The 19,675-nt window shown below is 32.9% G+C and overlaps 1 protein-coding gene across 3 annotated transcripts in view; it reads left to right on the top strand.

The window, feature by feature from the left end:
• Positions 1 to 19,675, top strand: part of LOC114325202 (mitogen-activated protein kinase kinase kinase 15) — a 166,081-nt gene that overhangs the window by 103,772 nt on the left and 42,634 nt on the right. For 2 of the 3 annotated variants that reach the window (XM_050656825.1, XM_050656824.1), the window contains one exon: positions 15,768 to 15,833. The exons of the other annotated variant lie outside the window; for it this stretch is intronic. In XM_050656825.1, coding sequence (XP_050512782.1) covers positions 15,768 to 15,833 — 66 coding nt within the window. The remainder of the gene's footprint in view (positions 1 to 15,767; positions 15,834 to 19,675) is intronic. 3 annotated transcript variants of the gene reach the window in all.

Genomic DNA, 19,675 nt, shown 5'->3' with positions numbered 1-19,675 from the left:
GACATCAAAATATAACTTGAAGTAACACAAGGAGCCAGTCTGTCAACGACAAACGACACTATTTAATATCGCTCTAGAAGGAGTAATTGGGGACACAGGGCTGAAAAAGGCAATTATTCAAAGCTCAACACAGATCATAGGATATGCAGATGAACTGGGACTGGTAGCACGAGATAAAAAAAGACTAGAAGAGGCACTTTTAACCCTGGTAAGAGAAGCAAAGACGAGAGGACTAATAATCAATCAGAATAAAACAAAATATCTTATAAGCACACGAGACAATGTAAACAGAATAGCAGAAATAAAGATAGGTGAAAATACATTCCAGAGAGTAGATTGCTTCAAATACCTGGGGGTGATGGTGGACGGCAAAAACGGAAGGAGTATAGAGATAAACGACAGAATTAAAGCAGGTAATAGAGTATATTGGAAATATCACCAACTACTCAAGGACAAAAACCTGAGCAAAAAAAACAAAATCAAAAATATACACAACAGCAATCAGATCAGTGATAGCCTATGGAGCAGAAGTAATGTGCCTTACGAAAAAAGACGAAGAAAAGTTAAAAATAATTGAGAGAAAAATTATAAGGATACATGGACCAGTAAAGACAGAAACAGGGGGATATTGAAAGCTGATGAACCATGAAATAATAAATATAAATAAAGGAGAAGATATAGTAAAATTCATTAAAGCACAAAGCCTCAGATGGTTTGGGCACACACAAAGAAGAGGGGTAGAAGAACTGATCAGGAAGATAATGAACTGGAAACCAGTAAAAAATAGACCAAGAGGAAGACCAAAAATTAGATGGGAAGATCAACTGCTAGACGACATATCAAAGATGGAAATTGCAAACTGGAGAGAAAAGATTCAGGACCGGAGAGAGTGGAAGAAGATAGTAGAGAGGGCAAAAAAACATCACAACCTATGAACTAAGACCTAAAGGAAAAGCGGACTAATTTACCGCGTGAAATGGATTAAAAGAGCTCATATTTGAGCGAACTATACTCTAACAAGAGTGAACGGTCCATATAATAATTCCAGGTATGTACCTGTATAAATTACCCTCCCTGAAGTTGGTGTAAAAGGTATTCACCATTTATGTATTGTCTTTTGGAAGGATTACTAGAGAAAATCCAAATAAATTTTGAAAAAATGGCTGAAATCGCTGAAATTCTTGTAACAGATTCCGTAATGAGTGTACATGGGTGGTAAATGATTTTAAATTTCACTTAAAGAAAGTGCTAAAAAGTCTAAAACATTTATGGTACTGTTCTGTATCTGGTTTCCAGGCAACCTGTTATACCGACGGTTAGTTTTTTTAATATTTTGAGTAGTAACTATGTTGGTTATCAACAATTTGATGTCAAAAATGCACATTTTGCCATTTTTTGTCTACCAGTAAGAAGAAAAACATTCAAAACAAAATTTAAGATAACCGCATTATAGAGCATGTAAAACAATTTAAACAAGGTTTTATAAATTTCGCTATACTTAATTGTTGCTTATAAAACTATAAATTAAGTCAGTTTAACGTTAATATAACTTATGTAAAAAATACAACTTATATCTCGATATTACGTGAAATAGCTCAAAGAAATGAGTAAAAATACACGGTTTTTATGACACTCAGTGTAACTACGTAACAATTGTTTTAGTTTCTATATGGACGGAATAACAAAATTTATGTAAATCTGACTAATTTTTTCTCAATTTAATTATTTATTGACAATTTAAATGAAAAATAGCCGATTTTAAGGATTTTCGTCTATAAGTTACAATGTTTTACCAAAAAACTGAAAAAAGAACTGATTAGTTTATTGAAATAGCCTTAAAATGAGTTGAAGTAAAATAGAATTGGAGCTTTGTTTATCAATAAACATTAACTATTCAAATTTATTTCTTACGTTTTAAGCTAACTACCTGAGGTACCCCTAAACCCTAAAAATGTCATCAAAACGACGATTTTGAAGCTCTTCCGACTGGATTAAAGAAGCTATTATCGATCCAAACAAAAGTTGTGTATTTTTAATTCTAAATTTCAACTATTTAATTAAAAATAAAGTGTTTCAGTTGAAATTTCAAAGTTGCTACACCCACCGCTTTCGCAGGCAGAATAAGAACCCTGCTATTGCATAAGTATATAGATTTTGAAAAACCATTCAAAAAGCATTCCAAAGTTTTTTCGATATGCCGTCTAGATCTCGAGATATTTGACAATCGCCTTTCTGGACAGAGCCCTTAAATAATGTAAACATTCTTATTCAAGCTAGACATAAGCCGAGTGAGAGAGCTGACCGTGAAATTCATTTGCGATGTTTCCAAATTTACCGGATCTCGGGTTGTCTGCAAAATATATATTTACCATATACACAACGGATCGCGCGCGCTGCCCTCTACAGCGGATTTAGTGGAACCACTGCAATATAAAATTCACCAAAAGGGGTGCAAAATGAGGTCCAGGCAAAAATCGATTTCCTTGTACCCTAACCATTGTTACATCGAGATGTCACTATATACACGTGAATACAAGGTGAGATCCAAAATCGGATCTCGCCTTGCAAAACGGATCTCATCTTGTATAGCTTATGATACAAACGGATCTCGCCTTGATATGAAGACATATATATATATATATATATATATATATATATATATATATATATATATATATATATATATATATATATAGATTTTTCGGATTTCCTACCCTTGAGCAAGCTACATATAGCTGACCGTGAGAGAAGCAGGGTTCTTTGAGGTTAATGCCACAATATTTTAAAGTTTGTCCTTGCGCTTTGTTAATTGTAAAACTAAAAGCTAATTTAATTGGAAATTGCAATCTTTTAAATTGAAATGGCAATTCAGAAGAGATCAGTGGTATTCTAGGTATAAATACTGTTTGTCTTTTGTTCTTTCCAGAAATAAGTTCAGCTTCAATAATATTATTCGATAGCTGTTTTACGATCATCCTCGTTCCATTACATAGTTTTGGAGAGCTGAGATTTCTCAGTAGTATGATTGGAGATCCAATTTTCAGACGAAGGCAGTGTAATGGCATTCCTGGTACTTGTAAAGAGTTCAGAAATTCTGTGGGGAAGTTGACACTTTCCTCGCTGGATACCATCGTGTCCATCGATTTATATATTCTCTCTTCACCAGGTATTTTCTTTAGAATATTAAAATTTATATCGTCAACAACATTATTTTTAGTAGCCAAAATTGCTCTTTGAAATAACCACTCTACGTTGGTATAGTTCTGAACAAAATTTGGATAAATTTTGTCGATTAGATCGTTTTCAGTAGTGGCTATGTTACAGAAATCACTATTGAGTTCAATGAGGCCGGTCGTTTGGTTAGTAGGATATGTGTCTTCACCTATTTGTAAAAGTATTTTAGCAAAATGTGCTGTTGTTTCATCTTTTGATAATTCAACTCTCATGTTTTTTGTTAATTGCAGTATTTGTACTTGTGACCAGAGATGTGACTTTTTTAAGCATGCATTGATTTCGTCTGCTGGTGTTGACTTGGGAATAACTGGAAGTGTTTGTCGAAAATCTCCCGACAGTATGAGTAGAGCTCCTCCCATTATTTCAGAGTTTTTTCGCAATTCTTGTAATGTTCTGTCCATTGCTTCAAGTGATTTTTTATGGGCCATGGTGCATTCATCCCATAAGATAACTTTAGCTTGTTTTAGACATTGACCCCGTCCAGATTTTCCTGAGATTTTACATACCGGGAATTGTTGTTCTGCTATATTCAACGGTAGTTGTAAAGCAGAATGGGCAGTTCGTCCTCCTTCCATAAGTGTGGCTGCAATGCCGGATGATGCTAGTGCCAGTGCGATGTGTTTTTTAACACGTATTTCTGCCAGTATTAGATTTAGTAGAAACGTTTTACCGGTGCCTCCTGGTGCGTCCAAGTAAATAATTCCACCAGTGTTGTTAATTATCCGGTCCATTATAACGTCGTAAACTTTTTTTTGATTGTCATTGAGGAGTGGTTTGTTGTGAGCAATGTATTCAAGCAGTTCATTGACGTTGTAGCTTTTTTCCTTTGTAATTTCGTAGTTTAACACACTGAAAGCATTTCTTTGTGGTGCTGGCATTCCAAGTTCTACTAAAGCCTGGTTATTTATTGCTAAACATTTATCTTCTAAGCGAATGAGTGTTTCATTGAAGATGTCATCATTGAATTCTATAGTCAGTTCTGGATTAGTTTGTCGGATTTGGTACAATATATCATCACTCATACTCCTCTTGAAAGCGTCCCATAGTTGTTTTGGGTTCGATGGGTTACATGTTGTTAGAATTATGGCGAATAACTCTCGAAGTTGTTCAGCTGAAGCTATGAGTGTAGCTTCTTGTAGTGTTAATTCCCAGTGGTTATCGTTTTCCAATAATCCTAAGCGTTGACATGCTTCTCTGTACGTCTGGCATAGGTAGCCGTTAATAGTCCTGAGATCTGTGAAACTTGTTGGTCCCCGTATTTCGTGTAACAACATCCGGAGATAGAAACATTCGGCATTGTTTGGATGTACAGTGTATACTCGACCTATTGTGTCAGCTTTCATGATTTCTGGATGACCCTCCTCTGGCATTCCTTGTTTTCGTCGTTGAAAAATTTTCCTTGTTTTGTCCCACGTATAATAAATAGGGACGTCAACATACAGTAATGTCTTTGCGAATGAATCCGTTTGGCACAGTTGGAAAAAAGCTGTTAATGTTGTGTTCTCAGATGGTTCGCTTGCAATTTTTCTAGCCGAGTCTCTTGTGAAGTAAACTCTTTGTCCATTCTCCAAATGTACTGCTAGATGCTGCACAGCTGGTTTGCGTTCCCTTTTTCTGAAGTCGGTTAAAAATACTTACATTTGATATTTCACAATAAAGGCTCACAGACGACTTTTTTCTTCTCGGCTTCAAAATCGAGAATTAATTAAACACACTATTAGAAATACTGACACGTGATACTTCAAAATAAATGCTCACAGATAACTTCTTTCAGTTCCTTTCGCAATCGCTTTTCAAATCGAACTAACTCTGGCGGGTGATACCGGGCCCTTATATATTCAGAGAGCTAGGCTCTAGCATATTCGGAAAAGTTCGAGAGTATTTTCTTTTACACATTCTAGAATGTACTCGACATTATCGTCCGCCGTAACAATAAGTTCTGCAGCTATAGCATAAGTAGTAAAGGCGCGAACTTTGAAAACTTAAATTTTTAAATATTTTCAGAATTAATAATTAATAATTTGAATAACTAAACTTATCTCGCTTCAACTCCAAAATATATATATTTATTATATAGGGTGTCCCAAAAGTAGTGGAACGGTCGAATATTTCGCGAACTAAACATCGGATCGAAAAACTGAAAAATATGTGTTCAATCATTTTCAAAAATCTATCCAATGACATCATACACCAACCCCCACTACACCCCCTGAAGGTGGGGTGGGGGTAAATTTAAAATCTCAAATGGAAACCCCTAGTTTTTCTTACAGATTTGGATTCGTTACGTAAAAGTAAGCAACTTTTATTCAAGACATTTTTTCGAACTGTGGATAGGTCGCGCTATAATTGGGAAAAACACTTTATCCTGATACCATAGGTAAATTATAGGAACGGTCTAATATCTCGAGAAGTACACTTCCAAATGAGAAACCAAAAAACAGGTTTTTAATATTTTTCGAAAACCTATCGATACACACCAAAAATTACCCTCCAACCCACCCCCTGGAGACGGGGTGGGGGGTAAATTTAAAATCTTAAATAATAACCCCCACTTTTTATTGCAGATTCGAATTCATCATGAAAAATTAAGTAACATTTATTCGAAACATTTTTTAAAATTGCTGATAGATGGCGCTAATAAATCGTATTTTTCCAATTAAAGCGCCATCTATCAACAATTCTAAAAAATGTTTCGAATAAATGTTGCTTAATTTTTCATGACGAATCCGAATCTGTAATAGAAAGTGGGGGTTGCTATTTAAGATTTTAAAGTTACCCCCCACCCCACCTCCAGGGGGTGGGTTGGAGGGTCATGTTTAGTGTTATTCGATAGTTTTTCAAAAAGTATTAAAAACCTGTTTTTTGGTTTCTCATTTGAAAGTGTATTTCTCGAGATATTAGACCGTTTCTATAATTTACCTATGGTATCAGGATAAATCGTTTTTCTCAATTATAGCGCCATCTATCCACAGTTCGAAAAAATGTCTTGAATAAACGTTGCTTAATTTTACGTAACGAATCCAAATCTGCAAGAAAAACTAGGGGTTTCCATTTGAGATTTTAAAGTTACCCTCCACCTCACCTCCAGGGTGTGTAGTGGGGGTTGGTGTTTGGTGTCATTGGATAGATTTTTGAAAATGATTGAACACGTCTTTTTCAGTTTTTCGATCCGATGTTTAGTTCGCGAAATATTCGACCGTTCCACTACTTTTGGGACACCCTGTATATAATGATGATAATGATGTTAATACCGGAATATTTAAAAGTTTGGCGAAGGGGCGAAATTGGGAATATTTAAAAATTTGGTGGAGGAGCCAGGTCTAGGGCTAGCCAAGCTTGCTAGGAAAAGCCCTTATATCTTTAAAAATACGCCCTTTAAGTTAAAACGGGAACTTACTTGTTCGAGGGGGGATAAAGGGCTATTGCACTATATAAGTCCCTTTATCGTATCGGGAATCCTTTTTAAGTTTTATCGGCACACACATTTTATCAACTTAGTTTTATTATATATAATGATTATGTGTATGTATATATAAATTGTGCAGAGGTATTTAAATTTAAAATAAATGTAAAGCCTATTTTAGGATGAGGAAAAAATATTGATTTCGCGACCATCATCGCGACCGTCATCGCTTCGGCGAAATAAATTTTGTACGTATCTATGTTATGTGTATGTATCCATAAATTGTATAAAAGTATTTAAATTTAAAATAAATGTAAAATCTATTTTTGGAATGGGGAAAAAAGATTGATTTTGCGACCGTCATCGCTTCGACGAAATAAATTTTGTACGTATATTATTATAATGTACGTATAATAATAATAATATTATTAAAGTGAAACCTTCTTTAGGGACGTTGAGCACTTTTTAGATGGGGAAAAAGTATTGAATTAGCGACCGTCATCGCGACCGTCATTGCTTCAACGAAATACATTTTTGAAGTGAACACTTCTTTAAGGTCGTTGTGCACTTTGTAGATGGGGAAAAAGTATTGAATTAGTGACCGTCATCGCTTCGGCGAAATAAATTTTTGAAGTGAAAAGTTCTTTAGGGACGTTGTGCACTTTTTAGATGGGGAAAAAATATTAAATTAGCGACCGTCATTGGTTCGACGAAATAAATTTTTGAAGTGAAAACTTTTTTAGGGACGTTGTGTCCTTTTTAGATGGGTAAAAAGTATTGAATTAGCGAGAGTCATCGCGACCGTCATTGCTTAGACGAAATACATTTTTGAACTAAACTCTTCTTTAAGGACGTTGTGCACTTTTTAGATGGGGAAATAGTATTGAATTAGCGACCGTCATCGCTTCAACGAAATAAATTTTTGAAGTGAAAATTTCTTTAGGGACGTTGTGCACTTTTTGGATGGAGAAAAAGTATTGAATTAGCGACCGTCATCGCTTCGGCGAAATAAATTTTTGAAGTGAAAAGCCCTTTAGGGACGTTGTGCACTTTTTAGATGGGGAAAAAATATAAAAAATACCGCGTCCAATACGCACGAAAAATTTACCAATGCGGATGCGCCATAACTTGAAACGTATTGACTTAGTGAAAAAACTCAGAAACTACAGAACAAAAATTGTTTAGAATTAAACAATTTATCCATTTGCGGACTTATCCTGAACATTCTTTTTTCACCCCCGAGAAGGGATGATAATAACCCCCAGGATAAAAGCACACATCGGCACAATACCACTTTATTTCTTTGACATTTTAGCTATATGTATGCCAAATATCATGCCAATCCAAGCGGTTCTTTAAAATTTAGAAGTTTTGCAATATTTTAGCTTGAGTGAACGGACTATTGGTTTCACTCGGTATATTCCAGCTCCAATTCCTTCATCGGTTTTAGATCACCATCATCGATCTGCTATTATGAGATTCGTTTTATTCGACGTATATTCGTTTTTTCCTAGAAAGAATAACATGTAATGCATACACCCCGTAGTTTTACTATCTTTTTAAATAATGTTAGTAACTTTTAATTTTATATCTTTTACGTACGGTACTTATAGCCACTACCTTTTTTTGTCGGTGCCTACTAAAAAACCTGTAAAAAGTTCATACCTGTTTTCGATGTATAGAGTTAAATGTTTAACGAATTTTTGACCATACGTACGTGTGCCATTCCGTAATAACAAAATGATTATTCCCAATATTCTTAATGTCGATGATTGGTACTGCAAATATGTAAATAAATGGTAATTTCACATTGTAATTTTGGTGTTGTAAGTATGTGAATTGTGTTTTCGTCCAAAAATATTGTTTGTAAATTGTAATCAGCTGTTTTTGTTTTGTTTGTGTAAAAGGTTTGTAGATGAGAAAAGGAATCTTGTTGAGGATTTTTTGGGCAATTGTTTTAATCTTTTGAAAAGTTTTAATCTTCAATTATTTTTAATTACTAGAATTTTGATTTACTGTATTTGTTATAAAAATTATCAATTACATAGTTCAAAATAATCTAAACAAAGATTTCGTATTCATAGAGGGGACAAGTAAATTTGGTTCAGAAAAATTTAATATAAGGAAATAATTTAACTATTATTAATAATGTTATAAAAGAAAACACGTGCTGTTGTCGTTTTAAAATTAAAGGCATATGTTCCGCAAAAGACAATTGACAAGTGACAATTGGGGTATTTATTCAAATCGAAAGATATCTACTAAAATCACAATAAAGATGCACTAGAAATAAACAAACCAAGACACGTTGAATGTTACAATGATTTACAACTTTTACAACTATTTACGATGTTACATATGATTTACAACTTTATAAATCATGATTTGGGAGTGCTCCTCGTAACATTCAATGTGTCTTGGTTTGTTTATTTCTAGTTCATCTTTATTGAGGTATAAGATGAAATTTGCTTAAAATTGTTTAATATGTATTCATTCCTGGTATTATTTTTATTAATTTATTTTACCCCCGAGGAGGTGTGGGGTCCCCCCAGGTCAAAAGCACCATATGGCACAGGGTCAGCTTTGTAGTACAGAGCATATGTCGGGTATCCACTTATATTTTCCCCCATTTTAACTGCCTATAACTTCTAAACGGCTCAAGATAGAAATATGCGATTTTCGCTGAAATGTTTTATTTTAGTAAAAGTTTTGTCTGAATGGATTGAATTTTTATATCGCTTTCAAATACGAAAAAATGGCGGATTTTTGAAAAAACGTTATTGACTTTTTTTAATGGAACACCCAGTATATTTTTTTGTAAATTGAAAGAAAGGCCATTAACCTATCCAGCGATATTCGCTGTGAGCTCGTAGGTAGAGGGGATAATTACAAATTCGCGAGCGCCAGTAGTGACAAGTTTGTAAACCTTTACTGGAAATTTGCTTTTTGACGTTCTGCATTAAGAGCTGCATATTATAGCTTTTAAATGTCTCACGAAAGTTGTTGTATTAAAGAGTGTCGAAATACTGGTTACAATAGTAACTATGTATTCTACAACTTTCCTGTCGCTAAGCATAAGGTGATTCAACGACAAAAATGGATTGATGCAATTAGAAAAAAGTAAGTAAACACAATTTTAATTTTAAACCGGTAGAAAAATTTGAGCTAAAGGATCAGTTAGCACACTCTCGAATTTTGACGGTCTCAATTTTACAATCCAATCCTGAAACAAAATTTGAATGCGTGAAGATAACGACCAATCATAGCGAACGTAGGATGCCGTTAACTGTCATTCATAAGTTAATATTTAAGAAGTATTATACTAAATTATTATACTTTTTGCAGCATAAATTTTTTTCTAATATTAGTTGTCAACATAAACGTCAAAACGATAAACAAAATCTGAAAAATATTCATAATGAATAATAAATTCTGTACTATTAATTATCGATTACAATCCAATTACATACTTCTTTACGTCGTAAATATTACACAATAAGAATTAAATAATAAGTTTGAAACAACTATTATTTGCTTTTCTACTCTCCTCTTTAAAATTCCGGCCGAAATAGGAACACTAGTCAACCGTTAGATGGCGATAGCAGCCATACCAGCGAAACTCACAGAGTATAGGCAACACTTTTTTCTTTCCAGAAAATTTCCGGTAAAAGTTATACTAGCAATCCTGTAGGTAGGTGGCGATACCAGCGAAGCTCGGAGCGGATAAAGTTTTTTAAAATCAGTTGTCAAGTCACTGAGTAATTAATTTTTAAAATGAGAGGTGCAACGTGGATATCACATACCCAAATAACATAACTAAGCAAATTGATATTATGTTATGTGATTTCCACATTGCATCTCTCATTTTAAAAATTAATTGCTCAGTCATTTGACAACCGATTTTAAAAAATTTTATATCGCTGGATAGGTAAATGACCGTTTTTTCAAGTTACAAAAAAATATACTGGGTGTTTTAATAAAAAATGTACACAACGTTTTTTTTTTTGTTATACTTCTTTACGATCGAGAGTGAAATTTTATAATCCCGGGCGCATGCGCACACAGACAGTATGTAGTTCGTTGCTAATCTTTCAAGATATGTATGCATCAGCGCTTTCAGCGCAAATAAGTCATTAAAAGGATGTATTAGTGTTTTTAGTAAATGTATTATTTATTATAATATTTGTGTCTTTGGATTTGTCTTCCTCGGAAGTAAGATAATAAAATAATTATTAAACATTTTTATACTTCACTTGATCTATTTGTCGCCGTGATGTGTAATTATACAGGGTGAGTCATGAGGAACTGTACATACTCCTACCTCGTATAGAGGCTCCTATGGGGAATAACAAATGACCATTAAAAAGTGTCTGCTCCCCTTGTTCAATAATATACAGGGCGAGTTTCGCATTTTGACAGAAATTTATATTCGTCATAATTTTTGAACGGTCAGATCAATGTGTCTCTTATTTTTGTCAATCGTTACACTATTACCACCTATTCAACTGATTTATTCAAACTAGAAAAAAATTAGGTCCGGCTTTAAAAAATTAGTTCGTTTGGGTCTTAGAAAAAATTTCACCCTGTATACCCTTTTTGAAAACTCGAATATGAATTTTACAAATTAGACAAATAGGCAATTAAAATGGCATATTTACTTTTTCCCAACATGATTACTTAATTTTTTATTAAAAAATCAAATTTGTCAAAATCGGAATTTTAACCTAAAAATGGAAAAAAAAAGATGAAATCACGGTTTAACTCGCTACAACGTTCCATTTTAAATTTTTTTTCTGAAATTTTTACAGCACATATCTCTTACCATTGTGAAGACTATGACAATTGTTGTAGACTTTCAGTCTTCTTCTCGTAAAAGTTATGAATTTAAAAAAATAAAAGGTGCAGCTTCGTGAATTGCAAAGTTAAATCGCAAAAATTCAGTGAAAAAATTTAAAATTTATCTATTTGATCACGTCTATGTTAAACTATAGAGTCCAAAGAGAAGTGATATAGGGAGTTTTAGATCTAGACGTGTTATAGAAAAAAAATGGTGAAACTTTGAATATTAAGAAAAACGTTGTTTAATTTTTTTATTTTTATGGTAAAATTGCGATTTTGACAAAATTTGATTTTTTTAATAGAAAATTAAGTAATCGTGTGGGGAAAAAATAAATATGCCATTTTAATTGCCTATTTGTCTAATTTGTAAAATTCATATTAGAGTTTTCAAAAAGCGTATACAGGATGAAATTTTTTCTAAGACCCAAACGAACTAATTTTTTAAAGCCGGACCTGATTTTTTTCTAGTTTGAATAAATCATTTGATTGGGTAGTAACATAAATCAAATATTTGTTTAAAAAAATAAATTTTTGTAATAAAAGGTATTTTTTTTAAATCTATGGTTCACTTTACCAAATTTTTAATTCATAGTCAAATTTGATTTTTTATAAAAAATTAAGTAATCGTGTGGGGAAAAAAATAAATATGTTATTTTAATTACCTATTTGTCTAATTTGTAAAATTAATATTAGAGTTTTCAAAAAGCGTATACAGGGTGAAATTTTTTCTAAGACCCAAACGAACAAATTTTTTAAAGCCGGACCTATTTTTTTTTTAGTTTGAATAAATCAGTTGATTAGGTGGTAATAGTGTAACGATTGACCAAAATAAGAGACACATCCATCTGACCGTTCAAAAATTATGACGAATATAAATTTCTGTCAAAATGCGAAACTCGCCCTGTATATTATTAAACAATGGGAGCAGACACTTTTTAATGGTCATTTGTTATTCCCCATAGGGGCCTCTATACGAGATAGGAGTATGTACAGTTCCTCATGGCTCACCCTGTATCCGAGACGTCACTTACAAGGGGCGTGATAGCTTGGTGGGTAGAGCATTGGACCAGAGATCAAGAGGTCCCGGGTTCAAATCCCGGACGATTCATATTCTTTTTTTTTTTTAATTTTTGGTATCGTTTTAATAATAAAAATTTTTAAGTGGTAGGTAAGAAAGTTAGTTTAATATTTAAATAAAATACAAATAATATGTTAAGTATATTTATTTCGTTGAAATTATATAATAGAAGTATAACTTCTTACGTGCGTACAAAGTATGTACACACACATTCTTTTTTTTTTAATCCGCCATTTTTTATTTAAAAGCGATATAAAAAATGGTCATTTACTTAAAAACTTGAAAAAACGGTCATTTACCTATCCAGCGGTAAAATTTTTTTAAAATCGGTTGTCGAATGACTGAGCAATTAATTTTTAAAATGAGAGATGCAATGCGGAAATCACATAACATAATTATCAATTTGCTTAGTTATGTTATTTAGGTACAGTAGGAAAAATGAAAGAATACCCATGAACGAACATATAAAACACGCTGTATTTTCCTGTCACCGTGTCACACAAAAAATTGGCCAGCGCAAGTACATGTAATAATTATTATTACATGTACTTGCGCTGGGCTATTTTCTTTGTGATACGGTGACAGGAAATACAGCGTGTTTTATATGTTCGTTCATGGGTATTCTTTCATTTTTCCGACTGTATGTGATATCCACGTTACACTTCTCATTTTAAAAATTAATTGCTCAGTCATTTGACAACCGATTTTGAAAAACTTTATATCGCTGGATAGGTGAATGACTTTTCTTTCCATTTCCAAAAAAATTTACTGGGTGTTCCATTAAAAAAAATCAACTTTTTTTCAAAAATCCGCCATTTTTTTTTCGTATTTGAACGCTATATAAAAAATTCAATCCATTCAGACAAAATTTTTACTAAAATAAAATATTTCAACAAAAACCGCGTATTTCTATCTTGAGCCGTTTAGAAGTTATTGTCAGTTAAAACGGGGGAAAATATAAGTGGACACCCGGTATAGTTAAATGTTAATGTAAAACGCGCAGGCTCAGAAAATCATACAGTTACGGTGTATTTTGCCATCATCAATTGGTTTTTAAGCTTTAAATTATGAAATATGATAGTCTAAGGCTCGCCCATGTGCAATTATGATATGATACAGAATATCACGCCTACCATGTAATAGCTATTTGTATAACAAGGGAGGAAAGTGTTACTTTTCCTCCCGAGAATGAAGTTTTGCCCGACGCGTAGCGGAGGACAGTAATCATTCAAGGGAGGAAAAGGCACTTTACTCCCATGTTATACATATGATTTTTCCACCTTCCTCAAATAGCAAGTCATTTTTTCATTATTAAATAATTTATTTATGTAACTAACTAACAAAATTTATTAGAGAACTAAAACTAACAAGTAGGTACAGTAGAACTGTCAAATATACGTCAAATTATTAATGTAAACATTGTTAAATCAAAATAATAATTTACTGTTTTTTACCATTCTGCAAAATACAACATACAAAATACGTTCTACAAGTAAACGTTAAAATGTATAGATACTTACGTAATAGATAATAGAATAGTGCTGCGGTTCTCAATCTGTGGTACATGTACCACTGGTGGTACATTTCATTTTTTGAGGTGGTACACAAAACGCAAAAACAGCCAAAATCAGTACCACTATTATAGTTAATTAGATCACCTAGTTAGATATGTATTTCAGTTAGGTGGTACCAAAAATAATAAAAAGTATTTGGTGGTACATGACACAAAAAGATTGAGAACCGCTGGAATAGTGTATAGGGCGTCTATAAGTTATTTCGGGGTATTCCCATCTCGGCCCACTATAATCCTTTAATACTTTATGATACCCCAGGTACATTTTAAAAACCCCCCAGCTCGGCTCGAATATTAACAGGTAGGTATTAGGGTGTATTCCCATCTCGGCCCACAAATTTATCTTGGAATTATAGATTAGGGAAAATATACTGTTTGGGTATCTGCTACGCCACTGCTCATGTAGTTAAAAACAATTATTTCTAGTTGAAGATACACTAATGTCACTGTTTTTGTACTATGTTTTAAAAAGCATGTTATTCGGTCGACACCTCGTAGTGTAATTAATGTATCTTTCAATTAAAAATTTCAGAGGAAAATTGTTATTAGTGTGTGAACGTTATAAATTTAAAGAACAAAAACGAAAATTAGCTTCAGGTGAAACAAAGTGGAGATGTGTAAAGGATAACTGCAAAGCATTCATCAAATCAATTGGAGAAAATAAGAATCGAATTACAACTAGTATAAACAATAGTCATAATCATAATCCGGAAGCAGAAAACCTATTAGAAAGACAAGTTTTAAGTCATGGCATAAAAAGAAAGGCCGAAGATGACTTATTTGAAAAACCTTCCAAATTAATTAGAAAAGAATTAAATACTGACAATAATTTAACCAATTTGACAACAAATGATTTACATTCTGCAAAAAAAAATCTGTATTATGCTCGTCGGAAGTCACAACCAGCTTTACCAAAATCAATTTTTGAAGTTCATGAAGTTTTAAGAAAATTAGAACCAAAAACAAATCAAACTCATCCTTCATTATTTATATTTTTAAATTCAATTTTAAATATACAAGCTGAAGTTCATGTTAAGTGTAACAGTATAAATACACCCCATAAATTTATAAATATACATTCAAAAAAGCGCAAAAAAATGTGTTTTTTTCCATTGAGATGTAAAATTATTTGATTGTAACAATTAATATCTCATGGGCTGAGCTGGGTATATTTTATATCGGGCAGTTTTAATCTTTGCGCCGACTTGGGACATTTTTAAAAGACCTACCTGTTTCTTGGGCCGAGATAGGCACTGCCCGTTATTTCATCAATGACATACCATGACGTCACTTTTACTTTTACTCCCTAGGGAGGCAAAGTACGACTTTGCTCCCTACAATCAGGTCAGGAAAAGTATAATTTCGGTAGAGGTAGGTGGAAAAACAATTATTCGAATTGTATATCGTTTTTAAAAATTACAATTCAGATTACTTTCATATTTATTGAAGTGTGCATTTTTGTTTGGAGATATTTAAATAACTTTAAATATCTCAGAGTATAGTTTGCATTCTCCATGTCTCCATTTTAATAATAAAGTCTTAATAAACTGTAAATAACGATTTATGTTTTTGAACCAAATATGTTTATATAATTGTTTGTGTGTGTTGTTTGTGGTGGTATAATAATAATTAACTTCCAGTTCTCATCAGAGTCGAGCTTCTTTACTACCACCCATACAAATGCCTACCGCCCTTACTTTTAACAGGTAATTTTAACATTTTTTATTTCTCTAAAACTTACTTAAAATTTTTAGGCTAAGAGTTCCCTACTTATTTCTGCAGGTGTCAGTTTTTATAATAGAACGGTATTTAATTGTCTAATCAACGATAGTGAAACCAATTCAAATTACTTCCAGGTAGCTTAGAAAACATGCAGCAATCGCCGTTAATTAAATTAATTAAATATCATTGTCATACTGTAACTGTTTTTAATTGAATATTCCCTTTATGTGGGCAGCTCTTTTTCTTATTTTCTGACTTAAGGCACTATCTTTTTGTCGCTCTTGGTCGTTAGAACTTGATTCCAGACCGTGCTCTTTTAATAAAATCCTTTAATAAAAAATTATTGAAAAATCCTTTGAAAAAGGTATAAAAATTTTTATTAAAATCCTTTTAAGGACTACATCACAGAACTTTTTCGAGTTTTTACAAAATCATCATCAGTGTTAAAAAATAACACAACAGGTTAAATGCTAGCTGAGCCACCAAAGAAATACCAAGGTGAGAACCCTTTAAATTTAAATGGTATATAATTATGTTATAATCGCATATTTGCTTGAAATTCCATAAGATGGATAATATTTATAAGGAATTATGCCCTTCGGCAAAGTACGACTTTCCCATTACGTGGGTTGCAAAGTGAGTTGATGTGTTTCTACATGATGACAGTTAGATGGCAACTCTTGCCATCTAACTGGATGGATAGAGTTGTCATATAACTGTCGTCAACTCTCTTTGCAAACCCCGTAATGGGAAGTCATACTTTGCCGAAGAGCATAATTTCTTATAAATATTATCCATCCTATGGAATTTCAAGTAAATATGCGATTATAACATAATTATATACCATTTAAAGGGTTCTCACCCTGGTATTTCTTTGGTAGTTCAGCTAGCATTTAACCTGTTTATTTTGATGTACATATACACTGATGATCATATTGTAAAAATCTAAAACGTTTTGTGATGTAGCCCTTAAAGCGATTTTAATAAAAAATTGTATATCTTTTACAAAGGATTTTACAATAAATTTTTGTGATTGATGGTATACAGCCAGCTACAGGAAACATTCTTTCTTTTCCTTGTGGATTTTGTAAAAATCCTTAATGATTTCTTCTAGCTACGCAGGTCAAATACACAAAAAACACCAAGTCAAACTTTTCCCTGTAAAATTTGGTTTCCCGATTTTTTTAATGTTCGCCTTATTGTCCTATGACGTTTCTATGTATATAGAAAAGTCCCCCCGTCGGTCTTCTGCATAAAAGTAATTATCGAAGACATTGGTTCAATAGTGTCTCCAGCCTCCGCTACGTAAACTTATTTCTATCCATGTATAAAGCTAGCACGATGTAGTTTATAATAGAGCTTCCAGTGCAGCCTTCATCGCGAATCCTTGGTTTCGTTTACTAAAACAATATTATGTCAGTTTCAGGTCCCCAATTTTTGAGTTTAGGGAGTTACTCGGCCTCAACACTTTTCCACTCCGCTTTTTCTTTAAAATGGTAATTTTAAACGACTCTTTCTCAGTCCATATAAACCTTAAGTACCTACCTGTAGTGACATCCCTCATATTGACTAGCTTCATCGATAACTGTTATTAGGTCATTTTTATGGACCCCTTCGAATATCATTTTCTCTGAATAATAATAGGGTCATGATCTCTGTTATCTTGAATACTTTTTTGCTACGGGCTGGCCCTTAGTAACTGTACGAAGGTCTTGGACCCATTGTCCCTGCTCTATCAGTTTCTTGCTAGTGAGGTTTATAAAGATTTATCCCTATTCCGGCCTCCATTTTAGACGCCCGTTCTGCTTGATAGAAACTCAAGCTTGCTCTCCGTCACTACCTCTACAAGGGTAAGAACAGAACAAGTGGGTCGAGGTGGAGGTGTAGGTCGCGGTGGATGCTACTAGTTAAGTCACGGTCGATGTCGACAGCACATAGCAAGGAGGTCACCTGCGCTGTCAGTCGAGCTAGAATCGCTATCAAGTGAAGTAGTTTAATGAAATTTGAATGACAAAAAGACTGTGCTTTTGCGATGTTGTGTCAGTCAAATGATGATAGAAATAGAAATATGCTTTATTGTCACTGAAAATTTTTACAATTTTATGGACAAAGCTTACATACAGTCAGAAAAACATAATATAAATAACAAATAACAACTACAATTTACTAAAATTAGATAAATCGTCAATAATGTACAGTATAAGATATAAAAGCCAAGACAAAAACAATTTATTGCAAAATATATATAAATTGCAAATTGAACATACAACAAATAAAATAAAATAGGTACAACATAAGGAACTGACAAGTTTATGCTACTGCGCATGGAACCCAATTTTCTTAGTTATTCATTAAGAAATTCTTCTATTGAATAATATGGTCTTTTGAATAGATAGGCTTTCGTCATTTTACGGAACTTAGGGAAAGATGTTGCAGATTTAAGTTGTAACGGAAGATGATTGTACAGTTTCTTTGCGGAATATAATATAGATTTCTTTACTAACTCAGTGGATGGAATCGGTAAATAAATATCAAAGATTGAATTTCTGGTGGAGAAAAGATGATTGGGCCTTGATGGAAAGACATGAAGGTGTTTACGAATTAAACAAACCGTTTCTAGAATATATAAAGATGGAAGTGTTAAAATTTCGTGATCTCTGAAGTAACTTCTGCAATGTGTAGATCTTCTGAGGCCAAACAAATATCTTATTGCTCTTTTTTGCAATCTAAAAATGACATCAAATTGAGCAGCTGTACTAGAACCCCAAAAAGGAAGACCATATCGAAGATGAGACTCGAACAACGAAAAATATGTTATTTTAGAAGATGCTAAATTGAGTTCCCTTGAGACAGATCGTATTGCATAGCAAGCTGAGGCGAGTTTCTTACTTAACGAATCGATATGAAGGGACCATTTGAGGTTGCTGTCTAAAAAAATACCAAGAAATTTTACAGAATCAACGGTACTGATCTGGCTGTTATGAAGTGGCAAAGGTTGAAGAGCTCCTTTATAGGATAATGCTACTGTTTTATTTACCGTAGAATGGGGATACATTGATCATTTTTAAATTTTAATGTTAAACAAAACTTTTATCTAAGAGTTCAAATCGACTAAAAAAATCAGTAATAATCGGGTTTCGTTTATCAAGACACACAATAAATATTAACACTAAATATTTGATACTTTTCAAGAAAAAAAATTTAAAGGACCTGATCAAAGATATACTGTAGATGGGGATATTTTGATCACACATGTAATTTTAGTTTAATATGAAAGTATCCCCAATGTTATTCACTTTGAAAACATATTTTGACAAATCTTATTTTATTATGACTTTTTAGGGTAAAAAAAAATTATGAAACTTACAGAAAATAATGTATTTGATGATAATGAAATGAAACTGCACTTCAACACCTTAAAAACTACGAATTTTACAGAAAAATAAGGTATGTTAACGTGTTTCAAATTAAACTAAACTTCAACTACTTTAATGTCTTTTTTAAAAATGCATTTGGTGCTTCCATCTAAACACTCTATAGATGCGGGATTTGGTAAAAATTCAACTATATCCTCCTTACTAATTTGGGATATGTCGGCATCAATCATCTTAAATTCTGTCTTGCTGGGTTTTATGGATTTATAGCCTATGACTATTACTTCCGGCTCTACCTCCAAAATTTTACAGACATAGATATAAGTTTTTTTTCCTCTCTGAGATAAGAATTTTGCTAAAATATATCTACCTGCTTGAACCTTATCTACTTCAGACTGCACTTCGTAGTTTTCTTTATTTTCTAACAAGTCTGATTCATTTTCGGACTCGGA

This window comes from Diabrotica virgifera, chromosome 7 (assembly GCF_917563875.1).
Source record: "Diabrotica virgifera virgifera chromosome 7, PGI_DIABVI_V3a".
NCBI lineage: Eukaryota > Metazoa > Arthropoda > Insecta > Coleoptera > Chrysomelidae > Diabrotica > Diabrotica virgifera.
This window is presented reverse-complemented; position numbering and strand designations above follow the sequence as displayed.